Source organism: Sebastes umbrosus, chromosome 10, assembly GCF_015220745.1.
Source record: "Sebastes umbrosus isolate fSebUmb1 chromosome 10, fSebUmb1.pri, whole genome shotgun sequence".
Classification (NCBI taxonomy): Eukaryota; Metazoa; Chordata; class Actinopteri; order Perciformes; family Sebastidae; genus Sebastes; species Sebastes umbrosus.
In genome coordinates this window covers 1,526,079-1,543,019 of record NC_051278.1, presented here as the reverse complement: position 1 = coordinate 1,543,019, position 16,941 = coordinate 1,526,079, and the positions used below count along the sequence as shown (strand labels likewise).

Below are 16,941 nucleotides of genomic sequence, written 5' to 3'. Positions count from 1 at the left end.
AAGAAAGAAAAGAGTTGAAGAGATAATTAGTTTGCAAAATATTGAGCTGATAATAGAATTTCATAACATATTAGTAGTTTTATACAAGTTGTTAGAGCAAATTTTAATATTTCTCACAATGTTTTGGCACAAATCTTTCAGATTAATTGAGCCTTATGAGTAAAATGATTATTTTCCCATCAAACACATTATTTGACACCTTGATGTTGCTGTTATAAAGTTTTATAATACCTGACTGTATTCTGTAAATAAAACTGAATATTGTTGCTGACCTAAATTATACTTATCAATCAATAAGCCACAATATACAAAGCTTCTATCATCTCAGCTGGATGTTTTCAGTCTGGACTCATTAGTAAAGGATGGGTGATCACAGATAATAAAAACCATTTAAAGGGCTTTAATGTGCATTTAACCTCAAACTACAAGCCTCAGTTACAGATGTCTAAAATTGGCTTTTGAAGTACAGCTTTTTTTCTGCAGGCCTTGTTTATTCCAAGAGATTTACTCTTGAACATCTGGGTGTGGTTTTAGAGTTGGAAATATCCAAGAGGTCTCATGACAATGTGTGCATGCAAAAGCAGAGCCAGTTTGGGCAGGCTCAAGGTCAAAGACTATCTTCACTTTGCAAAGGGCTTCATTTGGTGTAATGATGAAGAGATGGTGGAGATAAGGCTTTTTATTTATAGGCTATATTATGTTTCTTGTTTGAACTTTCAGGGTTCACGATGCAGAGCTTTATATTAACTTTATTATAATAACAACTGATTTGCTGTGTCCATGTTGGAACAGGGTAGACATCTCACCCTGTTTATAGGTTTTGTTGGATCATTGGTCAAAAACACAAGCTGTTAGAATTTAAAGTATTTTAATTGTCCATGTATTTACCGAGCTGTTCCTATCCGTCACAGTCGGACTTTGGCTCCATCACTTCACCGTTTCCTCCTCTTCCTCCTCCTCTTCCTCCGTGGACATGGACTCTCCACCCGGTCAACCATCCCATCACCTCTGGAGCTCTTTACGCACAGCCGTTCTCCGGAGACGCGCGGAGTTTCCCCGGTGGTTACGCAGCGTTCAGTCCGGACTCACAGCTCCTGATCCCGGCTGCTGCAGAGAGGAGGAGCAGAGTCCTGCCGGAGGGCTTCGACCAGCTCCTCCAGTCTGCAGCAGCAGCAGCAGAAGATGATGGAGATGGAGTGGATGCAAGAGTGCAGATTATTACAGCTGGCTGCAGCCGACAGCAGAGAGAGACGAACCGGAGCTGTGACACCGGGTCAGAGTCTCCTCAGGCTGGGAAAGAGGACGAGGAGGATGCGCCTTCATCCAGGAGCAGTGGAGGAGACTCCAGAAAGGCCCGTGGTGAGTGGAAGACATCCAGTAGACTACTACTGCCACAATATAGCGACCGTTTTATAAATAGAACTTTTTTTGAATCATATTTGCTCCAATCTCGCCTTCAGCTGTAAAGTACCAAAAGTACACATTATGCAGAATAATGTATATTATTGGATTATGCTTATTGATGCATTAATGTGTTCATCACTTTAATGTAGAAGTTCACTGAGAACATGTAGATAAACAGTGCAACTCCTAAATGAGAGCATGTGGAGACATCTGGAAACTCCATTATGCGTCCATGGGTCATGAGATATTTAGGCCTACATCTAATAACTTCATATCCTACGTGTTTCAGTAAATATATTATAGTATACAGAAATATGTATTATCATTTATAGATATTCAAGCAACTCGTAACTCGAAAATGTTGGCATGTGAAATGCTGCTAAAATAGGCCCAAACTGGGCAGCCATAAAAGTAATTTCATTATTTTAGACCTTTCTTCCAGCCAAACAAACGGACTATAATAGTTAACTATTTAATTGATGTATTTGTTTATTTGCTTTACAGGCTTCTACTCTGTGTTTATTCAGTCTAATATCATTTATTAGTTCGCATTTTCAAAATAAAGCTATTGTGATACAGAATCAGAATCAGCTTTATTTGCCAAGTATATGAATTTGACTTCTGTTTTACGCATCTCTCTAAACTAAGCTACTGACACAGAAAAAATAAAAAAAATAAACAACAAAGCTGGACAAATAAAGGTGAAGAATAGACAGAACTGTTATGTACTCAAGTGGTGACAAAATAGATGTATCTATATAAGCATTATATAAATATAATATATATAAAGAGCAGCAATGAACAACAATAAAATTAGAAATAAAATAAAAAATGTATAAGTCAAGTGTAAGTTGTGGACAATGCAAATAGTGCAAATAAATAAACATTGAATGGATATATATATGGGCTGTTATGTAAACATATCTATAATCATTAACAACAACAACACAAACATTACTAGTATCTATACTACTACAGCCAACCTTTCTTCTCTAAATGTCTAAAATCTAAAGAATGTATTTAATATAATCTCTCTCAAGTCAAATATACACAGCGTAGCTACATGATGATGGTTATACGATTTAAATGTACTTTTCATATGAACCATTTTTCTTAGATCTATTGTATATGCACTGACAAATATGGTTAGTTATCAGTTTACACAATAAAGTTAAAAAGATCCAATTGTCTCTCCATTTGTTGGCCATTGTAGCTGCACGTCTAACTGATAGTGTCTAGCTGTTGAAATAGTAAACAGTCACATGGTACTAACCAGATAAGATGTTGTTTGACTCACAGATTTGCAGATCTACAAATGCAAACTTAATAATTAGTCATGAGAGCATTAATTAATTACAGACTGGCTTCACTAAAACAGTCACACAGCATGGAGGTCATGTTAATGTCTGTGAGTCTCTGAGTTTGGACTCTTAGACCTTGACATTCACCATAAATTAAAAGTTTAGAATAATTTAAATTTAATTAAACTCAGACTGATTCACATGAGTTTTATTTCTGTGAGTCAGTTTAAAAGTTGTTGCTCATCTCTTTTGGGTGTTTGGAAGAGTTGGGTCCCCTCCGACCACATTAGACTCACTGGATCTATTCTAATTTTAAAGATGGATTGTAGTTCTGTTGTATTTCATTTATTTAAATTTACTGTTAGGTCATTTTTTTGTAATAACCCTTTTAATTCCCTCTCTCTGTCTCTCTAGCAGAGCCCAGTGTGAGGAGGACGAAGCGCTGTCCTTACTCCAAGCAGCAGATCAGAGAGCTGGAGAGAGAGTTTCTACTCAACATTTACATCAACAAAGACAGACGTATGAAGCTGTCCCGCCTTCTGCGCCTGACAGATCGGTGCGTGCATGTTGCAATATTTCTTTATTTCTTTAATTAAATTTCATCCTGGACCTCAGATCTAACATGTGTGTTAACATCTGTAAAATACCAGCTGCTGCCTGGGACACAATGAACACATCTAACCTTGCACCACCTCATTATCACTGAATAGATTTGGCTTTTGGACTGTTGCTCAGACATCTGAAGGGGTCAACTTGGGCTCTGGGACATTTTTGATGCTTGGTTTTTCACAATTTGTCTCTAGTCCTGGTAAGAAACCATAAGCCCAACCAGGTGCATGCTGCTCCTATACCTGCCTATCTACCTACCTAACTGTGGGTGCCTCACTGTTTTATCCAATTCATATACAAAAGAAAACAAAAAATACCAATTACGCAAAAAACTACAAATAAGAAATAGTTAAACTAAACAAATACCTGGCAGAAGAGAACACAAATCCAAATAAGGTAAACATCAAGAATAATAAATACAACAACAAATACATATCTCCTAGAATGAATATAACTGTGGAGTAACAAATCAGAAAATGTTGGTGATGACCATCATGCAACTACAGAATATTCTGTCTGATATGTTGCTTTTTATTTTAACATAAACTCATATCTATCTCGCTTTATCTCAGAACAGCATAAAGAAATGAAATGGTAAAAACATGTTATCCTTGGCTGATCCAGACAGGTGAAAATCTGGTTCCAGAACAGAAGAATGAAAGAGAAGAAACTGAAAAGCAAGACACTGCTGTTCCACCACAACCACCACCATCACCACGCAGGATATCACCTGTTCTGAAGTAAGAGACAGTCTTTCCTTTAACGTCACAGCACTGTATCGTTCAGACCGTGCATACGCAGGTTAACAGTAAAAACAATGTGTTGTCCTGCCATCGAAGGAGAACTGGAAGGCTCAGCTTTAGGCCTGATTCTCTGTTGAATATTCTGCCTGGCTCCTGATTATTTTATTGACTTTTCATGAAGAAAACCTTCCTGCTGCTCCTCATTTAAACCTGACGTCCCTCTGGAGTAAAGTGGCTTATTGTAAAGAAATGAACTTTCTGTCTGCCTTTATGTCCGATAAATACTGAGGACATAATACAGGGAAACATCTACTACAGATGCTCTTTATATGCTCGTCTGTGGAGCCTCGTGTTTTTGGACTTCACATCTCATTCATGTTTGTTGTGTGTGTTTTGGTGTTGACTTGCACTGTTGACACTCTAATGATATGTCTGTAAATTAGATATGTCCTATCTATCTGTATTGCTGTCCTGATTTTTGATAAATCCTCATGTAAATATGTTTATAATTAGGATGAATCAGAATTTTTTTTGCATTTCAGATTTCATTTAGGATGTGAAAAATGAAAGAATGCAGATATCACACTCATAAAATAAATCGTAGACATATCAGTACTCTCTCATGCCAAGTTTTATCAGAAAAATCTGCATTTCCTAATGTGAGACAGTCGTGGAGGTGGAGCTCATTTTAATTACTTTATATAATATACTGGGTAGTTTAATAATAAATACATCATCATTTATTTATTGATTTTATTTTGTATTAATAATCAAAATCTGCAAGTAGCTAAAGTTATCAAATAAATGTAGTGAAGTAAAAAGTACAATATTTCCCTCTAAGATGTGATAGAGTCAAGTCAATTTTATTTGTATCGCCCCAATATCACACGTTTGGGGCTTTACGATGTGTGCAGGAGTAGAAGTAGCATAATATGGACGTTTTACTAAAGTACACTACTTGAGTAAATGTACTTAGTTACTTATCCCCACTGCATGTATGTTAGTTTTGCATGACTGAAAAAAAAAATGCAAAATCTTACCAAGTATATTTGTTAATAATAAATAAATAAAGAATTATGAATATAATAGTTTTGAAGCATTCAGGCATATTAGAAATACATTAAATATCAATAGTTGTATTGCTTTTTATTTGTTTGAGGAGCTTAGGTGTCCCACTTTACGGCAACTCACCTTAAATGATGATATACTTAAACCTCATAAAGTCATATTTAACCATCTATTTAGCATATAAATACAATCATTTAAGGTAAGTGAAGACAATCTGAATTAAGTATTCTGATATCTGTGACATTTGTTATTAGTATTGTTAATATTGATTCTGTGATTTTAGGTAAAAGACTGTAAAGACTGACTGCATAATAATAATAATGTGACATTATTTAATGCCTATCTTCTACTTTTGTATCTATATGTGTCTTTGCATTTATTGCAACATTACTCAATTTGGATTTCAGTATATTAATGTATTATATTTCCATACACTTGAAGACAATGTATTAAAATGTTTGATAACTTATCTCTATAAGATGAAGTGTTTCTTGTTTCTGTTGAAAGAGCTTTAAAAGTGTGTAATCCTTAATTTGATGTAAAATGCTTGAGTTAAGTTTTATGATGCGATTTACGAGACTTCTTAATTGCATTTCTAATTCACAAAGGATTCAAACCTTCGAAAACAAAAACAAATTCATGTGACATTTAGAGATTAGATTTAGTCTGATTGTGAGATTACAAATGGGAATTTTTAGCCTCTGAGCTGCGGCACAAACCGGTTCAGATGCTTTTTCAAATTAGTTTTTATAAAATAAAATGTCAATAAAAAGACACAAACTATATTACTTATTTTAAATGTGTCGTTTGAGGCCATTCCCAGGATGTTGTGTTGAATGTTTTTACATGGTAATAAAATGAAAGCATCATCTGTGATCACAACAGAAAGTATACCCAGGAGCACAATTAAACAGGCTCATGTTTTTAGTAATCGTAAACACAACAACCACACTAAAGAGCAGATTGTTCTGCAGGTAATTGCTGCCCCAGGTTACACTGATATAAAATATAAGTGTCAAACTATAAAAAAAGAAAAATAAGTAAAAAGTAGTGAAATAGCTGCTTTGTGATGTGATTCTCGACCCAGACTTTGAACAACAGCAGAAACACACAGTGAGTCCAAGGCTGCACCTTGAACCGAAAAACAGCCAACCAGCATCCCCCTTCAGCTTAATGACTTTTATTAAGGCAATACAGACCGTCTGCTGTCTCTCTCTCTCTCTTTCTGTCTTTGTCTCACACATTCACTCGGTCTGAGTGTGTGTGATGTAAAAAGAAAGACAAGGAGATGAAAGGAGAGGTTGTGTTTCTGTTGAAGGAATTCAGCTAATGACCTACAATAAACTCCAACTCTACAGCCTTTTACTTTCACCGACACAGGCATGTTTTAAACTGATTAATGTATGTATATTGTGCTGTTTTTGTCTTAGTTATTTACCTTAAAGAAATGGATAATGTAACGATAACCTTAGGCAAGTAGAAAGTAATAGATCTTGTAGCAGAAGCAGGCATATGTGTAGTTATTGTTGTGCAATTAGTATTAATAGTAGACGTAGTTGAAGAGGCAGTATTAGGGGCAGTAGTAGTAATAGTATTTGTAGCAGTAGCAGTTATATTTTAGCAACATTATTGCTGGGAGAAAGTGGCAGCAGTAGTAGTTGTATATTGAGATTTATAATAATTAAATTAAATTAAATTAAATAGAAGAGCTAACAGCAGTCAATGTAGTAGTTGCAATAATAGCAGTATCTATAATATTAAATAGAAATACAATAAATACAATACATACAATAAACTCCAGCAATAGAGACTTTTATTTTCACCAACACAGGCATGTTTTAAACTGATTCATTTATATATGTTGTGCTGTTTTTATCTTATTTATATACCTTAAAGAAAGATTTTTTACAGCTTTAAAGAAATGGATAATGTAACAATAATCGTAGGCAAGTAGAAAGTAATATAACTTGTAGTAGAAACAGGCATATGTGTAGTTATTGTAGTGCAAATAGTATTAATAGTAGACGTAGTTGAAGAGGCAGTATCAGGAGCAGTAGTGGTAATAGTATTTGCAGCAGTAGCAGTTGTATTTTAGCAGCATAATTGCTGGGAGAAAGTGGCAGCAGTAGTAGTTGTATATTGAGATTTATAGCAGTAGTAATATTAGTACCAGCAGTAGAAATAGAAGAGCTAACAGCAGTTGTTGTAGTAGTTGCAACAATAGCAGTGTCTATAATATTAATAGAAATACAATAAATACAATACAATTAAAATTTAAATTATTTAAAATAATAATATTGTGCTGTTTTTATCTTTTTTATTCTTTTTTTTAACTGAAAGAAATGGATAATGTAATAACAACAATCGTAGGCAAGTAGAAAGTAATAGAACTTGTAGTAGAAACAGGCATATGTGTAGTTATTGTAGTGCTAATAGTATTAATAGTAGAAGTAGTTGAAGAGGCATTATCAGGAGCAATAGTTGCAGTAGCAGTTGTATTTTAGCAGCATTATTGTTGGAAGGAGAAATAGTGGCAGCAGTATAGTTGTATTGAGATTTGTAGCAGTAATTACAGCAGCAGTTGTTGTTGTAGAAGTTGCAATAATAGCAGGATCTATAATATTAATAGAAATAACAGTGAAAGAGCAACGCTTTACTTTAACCTCCCTCTATAGCATTTATATAAACATGTAATAAATGGTTTATAACACACAGCAGGCTGGCGTATAAACAGATAATGAACGACAAAACACAGCTGTAATGATATAAATATGTCTGCAAAGGAGAAATTATAATTGTTGACAAATATTCTACATTATAATAAGCACTTAAAATATCTATATGTCTGCTTACAAATGCATTATATGTTTCAATGTTTGTAAAGTGTTACCAGGTGGAACCTCTGCACCTTTATAGACTTGTTTTACTGTATTCTACAAACGTATAAATGTACAGCTTTATTCTGCACTTTAGTCTATTTTTTTTTTTAGACTCTCTTCCTCAGTTCTTGTCCTGCATTATATTCCATATTTGACATTTATTAATCCCCTGGTCTCTACTGTATATCTCCTATATTTCATTATCCAGCACTATATCACTTTTTGCACTATATTCACATTTTTAATGGTCTCGTATCTCAGTTATAACCCTGCACTATATTAATTTTTAACAGTTTTCTTCATCTCCTGTTATTTTTTTATATCTGGTATATTTGTCTTTTATATATACTGTGTGCCTTTTTACTAATATGTTTGCACTATGGAACTGTGATGCTGGAAACGTGAATTTCCCTCGGGATCAATTAAGGTACTATCTATCTTTCTATTTATCTATCTATTTAGAAGTAACATCAATAACAAAGCCATTGTAACAGTAATAGTAATAGACATAATGTAATAATAAAAGTAAAATAATATCAATAGTAAGAGTAAATGCAGTAGTGTTAATAATACTTCACTAACAGATTTCCATCTCTAATGGAAATGCATTGTGGGCGTGCATACATGCAAACAATGCATGCAAAATCTATATATCTATATATCAATATATGTATATAAGACAAGATATACTTAATTTCCCTGCAGGACAATGAACATGCCAACACAACAAACCAAAGTCACAATGCATAGAGCATAGATTATATATACTCTCATGCATGAACGTGCTTATAAAAAGGTAATAAAAGACAGTAGTTTTAAATACTAAAACCAGGTATAATCATACATATCTATACAGTATATACTGCTGTTATATACAGCAGGTTGAGCTTGACCTCCTCCTCCTGATGATGTTACTGCCATCTAGAGGATTTTACTGCTATAACATCCCTGTGGCCTCCATCCTCTGGGGTGTCCACATAAATTAAATCATAAGAGCTGATTCATGTGTTTCTTCATTTTATTACTGAGACCAGTTGACAGACTTTAATAATAATAATAATAAATAAATAAAAACAGAATGTATTAAAGTGCTCGCCCTGCTGAGATCTCTTATGATATGATATGAAGTTCAGGACTGTTTCCTGCAGAGAGCTGGTGCTCTGGTTTAACTCATCCAGCCAGCAGGTGGAGACAGAGGACACAGCAGACAGAGATCAAGGTCTATGTTACAGAAGAGGAGGCTGCAGTTCAACATCCTGCTGGTCATCCTCTGCTCCAGCCAATAGGCGTTCACTTTCACACTCAAACATGGAGACGAGGAATCTGGAGAAAGTCTTCAAACTAACTGGTATGGAGACAAATATGTGTTTTGAGTTGCATCTTCTGGAGAATAGGCCACAGATTGATCCTCCAATAATGTTAATTATTATTAAGAAAGGAAAAACAGCTCTGTTTTCACCTTTATGACGATGCATTTGTCAGATAATCCAATGAGGTATTACATGTTTTTTTATTATTATTATAATTTGAAGGCACTTAATCCTTCTGTTGTTTTTTATGAAAAATTCAAACTCACCAAAATTGGAGTGGACGACTGGTCTTAACAGGAAAACATCCAAAGACAAATAAATAAATAAAAGGCTAAATAATAGTCAATTAATTAACGAGTAGGCTATGTCAGTGAGTATGTAAATAAATAAATAATAGTCTATACAAAAATTAAATCCATGCAACTTTGAGCAAGCAGACAACATAATTGTAGGCTAAATTATAGTCAATTAATTAACGAGTAGGCTAAGTCAGTGAGTATGCAAATAAATAAATAAATAAATAAATAATAAAAATAATTATAGCTATAAAATAACTTTAATAAATAGCTTAAGAAAATCAGATAATAGGTAGCTGAACATAATTCCAAATAAAGCTCTCCTAGCGACATCCAACATGGACTTCGAGGGACAGTTTCTCCTCAATTTCCCAAGAAATACATTAAATAAAATAAATAAAAGGCTATAATAATCAATTAATCAATGAGAAGGCTATGTCAGTGAGTAACTATGTAAATAAATGAATAAATAAAAGCTTAAGAAAATCAGATAATAGGTAGCTGAAAGGGGACATAAATCTAATTAAAGCTCACTTTGCGCATCATCCAACATGAAGTTCGAGGAAGGAGAGTTTCTCCTCAGTTTTCCAAGAATATAACAGTATTTTCATTGTTAGATGAAGATGAAGGAAAATCACATGTCCAGACAGAAAAACACCAAAACACAACCTTCTCCTCTGAGAACCTCCATCAGTCTCTGAGGCGACAAAGACGTGTTTTTATCATTAATGTAAGCTTTCATTTTCTGCACTGTAAACAACTGCTGTTAATTTCCAGCTGGATTTCAACAGTATGAACCTGTTATTGCTAAAAAACAGTGCTTTACTGTTAATACAAAAGAAAACCTGTTAAATTACGCTCATAGGCTGTTTGTTTTTTAACTGAACTATAATGCATTCTTTAAAAAACATCACTTTACTGCTGATCAACTGTCTAAAGTCTCATCAGTAACAGTTTCATGCAGTATCTTTTTAATTCTGGGACCTGATCTGCTCATGTGAGGCTTGTACATTGAACATGATTGTAGAATCAGTGAATTATCTTTATTGTTCTTCATCACATGTTGTTCTGGTTTCATTCTGTGCTTGTAGCAGCTAGAGACACACAACAAGTCTATCATAGCCTTTTTCCTAACAACCTTTAATTGTATTTAGTGTGACTATTCCCATGTCTGTAACCTGCTAAGTCTATTCATCTATAGGCAAAAAATAATGTTTATTTAAAATGTATGCAAAAAAATAAATAGTGCATTAAAACAAATCAGTAAGATAATGTAAAAGAAAAGTGAAAAACAGTTATATAATGTATCTTTAAACAGTAAATTAACTGTAAAATACTGTGAAATTAAAAAAAAAAAAAGATTTTTCATTAACAGTACAAAGCTGTAAATTTCAGCATTATAGTATAATAATGTTAATTTTACAGTAACATAAAGGCAACCCAGTTCTTTACTGTTATTTTATTGGGAAATTCTTAACAGTGTATAAAGGAAAGTGTGTAATAACCTACTATTACTACTACACGCGCGCGCACACGCACGCACGCACTTCAAACAAGCTTGTAAACGACTCTTGCTACTTTTTATTCTGCTTGTAAAACGCTGTGAAATAAAAAAGCTCCCGGCCTTTAGGCATCATCCAGCAGGCCCATCTGGCAGACAGGCTACAGGCCTATTATCACATATCTGAGCACAAAAGAAGGATTAGATTTATTCCCTATATACCGGGTAAATACAGTGTAAACCATGTGATCCTCGGTGGAACCAATAAGCAGCCGAGGAGAAGGTAAGGAGAGGAAAAAAAAAAAATACTACCATTTTAGTGGGAGGATGTATAAGCCACTATAGCAGCCCCATCTAACGTTTTACAGTCGCACTTTCTTTTTATTGAAATAATAAAATAATAAACATGTCGCTAACGAATTATTATTCCATGATGGGGCTGCAGAGCGAGGAGCCGTTCGGGGCGCATTTCATCCCTGGAGGTCTGCAGGGTTCAGCGGGAGGCTGCGTGAAGCCAGGCCGGAGAGGAGCTGCTGCAGCCAGGGAGGAGGAGGAGGAGGAGGGGACCCCTGGATCCGGAGCACACATTCCTGATTTTTCACATTTTTCCAACAAACAAACGAGCTTAAACGGGTTTTCTCCCTGGGCCAACACCTCCACTAACTCTGCGCCCTCGTCTCCGCAGCTGCAGTCCGCCCAAGGAGCCTCCATCCCGGGCCTTTTCCATCCACATCACCTCCTGAGCCACCACCACCACCACCACCACCACCCCTACTACGGCGCGCAGACGCACAGCCACGCCGAGCACCACGCGTCCTCGGCGGCCTCAGAGAGCAGGTTCGTCCGCTGCTGGGAGGAGAGCGCGTCGACTCCAGCCTCCTCGGACACCTCTCTGGTGCACTTCTCCTCGGCTCAGGGTGACCTGTCCGAGCCGAGCCCGAGGTACGAGCCGGTTAAACCCGAGAGTTCACCTCCACAGTCCCACCACAGCCCCGAGGATTCCAGCTTCTCCAGGCCGACCGAGGTGGTTCTAGAGCGGCTTGGCACCGTGGAGGAGCTCGGTGCCAAGCCGGAGCCCAAAAAAGAGGAGGAGAGGAAAACCAAGCAGCAGATTGACCCAGGTAAACCCACATATAGACTAACTCAGGAATGTCTATTAGCATTTAAGAATGTGCATATATGCAATGCAATATACAGGTGTGTGTGTGTGTGTGTGTGTGTGTGTGTGACTGTGGCCTAAGTAAGTAGGCTAAGTGTGACTTTTATAGCCCAATAAATGTCTTGTAAACGGTAAAATATAAAACTTTATTGTCCATTAAAATAATGAAGGTTAATATATATATATATATATAAATACTATTATTATTATTGTTATTATTATAAAGGTTATTTGTTGCTGTTTGAGGCAGGCTGCATTGTGCAAGCTACAAACATTAAGTAGATGAATCCTGGCTATTTAAAATGCTTTAAACCTCATTTATGACCAGCTAATAGAAGTTTATAGTGTTTTATTTAATTGCACATAACAATAAACCAAAAGTCTATTTACAGAAAGTTATAATGTAATGCCAAGAAATAATAATAGCCAATAAAATGTATTGTTATTATTATTATTATTATTATTAGTGTTATTATTATTATTATTATTATTATTATTATTATTATTATTATTATTATTAGTGTTATTATTATTATTATTATTATTATAAGCCCAGACATATTGTTTTGCTTCATGTCATGCATTTTTTCGTGTTCTTCTGTCATTTTTGTTTGCTGTAATTCAAAGTTTTAAAAAAAAAATACTTTTATGGATCTCAAGTTAAAATACTATTATTATTATTATTGTTATTATTATTATAAAGGTTATTTGTTGCTGTTTGATGCAGGCTGCACTGTGCAAGCTACAAACAGTGAAGGGCCTACAGTATAAATCATTAAGGTCGTTTTGGATTGACATGCTTATAAAAATATATTGGCTATTTTTGTTTTAATTTTTTTTGCACAATAAGCTTGGGACATTAATTACATAACATAGAATAAATCATCAGTCTACTACAGTACAGAGACATGCAGCACACGCTTTATACCTGCGTTTTTCTCCTGAGTGGCAAATTGTTAAATGAAAGAGGACGAGGAGAGAAAAACAAAGCAGCAGATTGACCCAGAAAACCCAGATATAGACTATACTCAGGAATGTCTATTAGCATTTAAGAAGTGGTAATACTCAGGTGTGTGTGTGTGTGTGTGTGTGTGTGTGTGTGTGTGTGTGTGACAGGGAGGGTGACTGTGGCCTAAGTAAGTAGGCTAAGTGTGACTTTTATAGCCCAATAAATGTCTTGTAAACGGTAAAATATAAAACTTTATTGTCCATTAAAATAATGAAGGTGCTATTGCTGTTATTTAACAATTTGCCACTCAGGAGAAAAACGCAGGTATAAAGCTTGTGCTGCATGTCTCTGTACTGTAGTAGACTGATGATTTATTCTATGTTATGTAATTAATGCTCCAAGCTTATTGTGCAAAAAAAATAAATACAAAAAATAGGCAATATATTTTTATAAGCATGTCAATCCAAAACGACCTTAATGATTTATACTGTTGGTCCTTCACTGTGTGTAGCTTTGCACAATGCAGCCTGCTTCAAACAGCAACAAATAACCTTTATAATAATAATAATAATAATAATAGTATTTTAACTTGAGATCCATAAAAGTATTTTCTTTTTTCAAAACTTTGAATTACAGCAAACAAAAATGACAAAAGAACACGAAAAAATACATGACATGAAGCAAAACAATATGTATGGGCTTATAATAATAATAATAATAATAATAATAATAATAATAATAATAATAATAATGATAATCATAATAATAATAATAATAATAATAATAATAGTACTACTACTACTAATAATAATAATAATAATGATAATTATAATAATAATAGTAATACCACTACTATAATAATAATAATAATAATAATAATACATTTTATTGGCTATTACTGTTTTTCTTTTTTCTTGGCATTACATCATAACTTTCTGTAAATAGACTTTTGGTTTATTGTTATGTGCAATTAAATAAAACCCTATAAACTTCTATTAGCTGGTCATAAATTAGGTTTAAAGCATTTTAAATAGCCAGGATTCATCTACTTCATGGTAAATAAAGCCTTTCAGGAGATCTGTGCCCAGCAAAGTGAGCAAAGATGTCTTAATACTTGTTGCTGTCTGTCTGTCTAACTATAATTTCACTCTCTGGCTTTCTGCTTTACTTTTTCTTTTTTTAAGTGGCCAATAAAGCATTTTTAGATCAGTCACAGGTTCATATATCCCTCCACCAACTGCAGTTTAATAATTCTAAAAACGAGTTGGCTTTTCACCAACCTGCTCTGCCTGCAGGCTCTCACACAGAGATTTACACTTTATTGGGTATATTTATTGCTGCTTGCTGTCTTCCCAAAAAAACATTTTCATCTTAGCTACATCACAAACCACAAACATAATTTTACATAATGTTAAATTATTAAAAATGAAAGAAGGGGTAAAATGAGGGCATAATAAACAACTCTTTAACTGTTTGCTAAAAGGACTAATATAAGAAAGAAAAGAAGTGTCTTTATTTATGGAGCTGTGTTCGGAGCATGTGGTATTGTTTCTTTTTCTAATGAGCCAAAAGTTGCAGGCTCATAAAATTTGTTCCTGAGAATATTTGCTCTGATTTTTATGTCAGTCTTTGAACTCCTTGCAGCACACACGCTCACACACACCATGCAGCAGCTGGCTTGCAGTTCAAGTAAAAATCTCTGCAACCCCTGTGTCTTTTTTTCTGCAGACAATCCAGCAGCTAGTTGGATCTACGCCAAGTCCACCAGGAAGAAAAGGTGTCCATACACCAAACACCAGACCCTGGAGCTGGAGAAGGAGTTCCTCTACAACATGTACCTGACCAGGGACCGGCGTCTGGAGGTGGCGGGACTCTTAAATCTGACAGAGAGACAGGTCAAAATCTGGTTCCAGAACAGACGGATGAAGATGAAGAAGCTGATGATCCGGGAGAGGAGGCCCGTGAATGAATGATGGATTTGGAGACGAGGCTGGGGATGTTTTTTTTTTCATTTTACTCTCCAGGATAGGTGAGGATGTGGTGATGTAGCTGATAAAAAAGAAACGCAGTGCACCAAGAAGCCCAAGATCTTTTAACATCAGCTGGCACGAGCAGCTGTTACTAAGCAACGGATTGTGTGTGGAAAACTGCAGTGGTGAAACTCTGTTGGGGGAGACCAGGATGTGTTGTAACACTTTTACATAAAAAACATATTCCTCAGAATAAAAAACATTTACAGAAAGATCCATAAATTGAATAAAAAAAAAAAAAAATAACAGTTGATATCAAAGACTTTGCTCATTTTAAAAACTCATCTGTTTTTTATATCTCACATGTCCAAAAACTGAAACTACTTGACACATACTTGACTTCACATAAATTGTCTGTGCTTTTCTGTCAACATGCGAATAGCGTTTTATGATTTAATGCTGAAACTATTGTCCTCATAAAAGCTGCTCTCAGTGTGCCAGACGTCTGTTATGGCCTCAAATAGTTGCAGAGTGTTTTTTTTTTTTTTTAAATGAAATACTTGTGGAGGTGAAGCCTAAGCAAACAGAAGCCTGACCACTTAATCATGATAACAGACTAAAAGAGAGACAAGAGAGGGACACAAAATCAGAGAGATGATGTACAAAGGAATATGAGAAATTGATGCATTTAATTGATCCCTTTATTATCTTTAATTTAAAGGTACAATCTGTTCTCCTTGGTTTAAAATACTGCAATTTAAAAGTTGAGTGTGTCCATATTGTTGGTTTAAAATACTGTAATTTGAAGTGATTTGCATGGTCCACTGTCAATGTGCTGCTATTCAGTCTCATTGCTTCTGGTTGACGACACCACTACTCCCACAAAAATGTGAGTCTGTGTTGTCAGGCTATTAAATAGGCGTTATCAGTAAGCACCACAGATGTGGGTCAGTAGGGGCCTACTACACCCACGAGTAGGTTTTATCATCTATTCACATAGTAGATCACCGAAAGAAGGAATAAAAGAAGGGTTCACATCCTGTGTGAAACCAACGTCTAGTTGTGTTTGTGTTCAGAAGTTTGACTTTCACTTTTGAAACGTCATTTTAAGCCGGAACATGATGTTTGTCCCTAAACTTAACTAAGAGTTTTTGTTGCCTAAACCTAAAAAATTTAGTTTTGGTAATGTTTATTTCAGTTTTACAGCATGTTAGAATATGTGGCTTTTAAGTTTCGCTCTCATGTATAGTTGGCCCCTAATGATCCACATCTATGGTGCTTATAGCGACTGATATATTACATGTGAAATATATGAAAATAACATGTACTTATTGAAATGTGAAATCTTTACATGTGAAATGTTTTTTTTCCTCATGAAATTAACAAATGAAATGTGTCGAATGTCATAAATTCAGTTTTTTTTTTCAAACCAGACAAAAACACAATAACTTCTTTTTTAACTGAGCTGCAAATAGGTTATAAGATGGATATATTATTTCTGCTAGAGATGGCTGAATATGTGCACAAAAACAACAAAGTGAGATGTTATCAGACTGATTAGCTGTAGATACACTACGGTATTTAAAGTAGTGAGTACATTTACTCAAGTACTGTACTTTTTTGAGGTACTTTTCTGCTACTTTCAACTTCTACTCCACTACAATTCAGAAGGAAATACTGTACTTGTTTACTCCACTACTTATTTTTAAAGCTTTAGTTACTTTGCAAATTTTGATTATCGATAAACTAATA

General features: G+C 34.9%; 2 protein-coding genes across 2 annotated transcripts; both read left to right on the top strand.

Moving 5' to 3' along the window:
* The first annotated feature begins 878 nt into the window (after window positions 1-878).
* Window positions 879-4,724, top strand: LOC119496085 (homeobox protein Hox-D11a-like). Its single transcript, XM_037783148.1, has 3 exons — window positions 879-1,359; window positions 3,120-3,261; window positions 3,939-4,724. The coding sequence occupies exons 1-3, from the start codon at window positions 879-881 to the stop codon at window positions 4,051-4,053; spliced, it is 738 nt and encodes a 245-aa protein (XP_037639076.1). The 3' UTR covers window positions 4,054-4,724.
* A 6,722-nt stretch (window positions 4,725-11,446) lies between these two features.
* Window positions 11,447-16,142, top strand: LOC119495890 (homeobox protein Hox-D9b-like). The gene is made up of 2 exons (XM_037782801.1): window positions 11,447-12,232; window positions 14,948-16,142. Exons 1-2 carry the CDS (start codon window positions 11,518-11,520, stop codon window positions 15,190-15,192), a joined length of 960 nt encoding a protein of 319 aa, XP_037638729.1. The 5' UTR covers window positions 11,447-11,517; the 3' UTR covers window positions 15,193-16,142.
* Window positions 16,143-16,941: the final 799 nt, after the last annotated feature.

Bases quoted from the DNA above. Each gene is read 5' to 3' on its own strand.
- LOC119496085 (XM_037783148.1), top strand. From the start codon at position 879: ATGTATTTACCGAGCTGTTCCTATCCGTCACAGTCGGACTTTGGCTCC. The intron at 1,360-3,119 runs GTGAGTGGAAGA...CTGTCTCTCTAG, and splicing joins AGACTCCAGAAAGGCCCGTG to CAGAGCCCAGTGTGAGGAGG. The intron at 3,262-3,938 runs GTGCGTGCATGT...TGGCTGATCCAG, and splicing joins CTTCTGCGCCTGACAGATCG to ACAGGTGAAAATCTGGTTCC.
- LOC119495890 (XM_037782801.1), top strand. From the start codon at position 11,518: ATGTCGCTAACGAATTATTATTCCATGATGGGGCTGCAGAGCGAGGAG. The intron at 12,233-14,947 runs GTAAACCCACAT...TTTTTTCTGCAG, and splicing joins CAAGCAGCAGATTGACCCAG to ACAATCCAGCAGCTAGTTGG.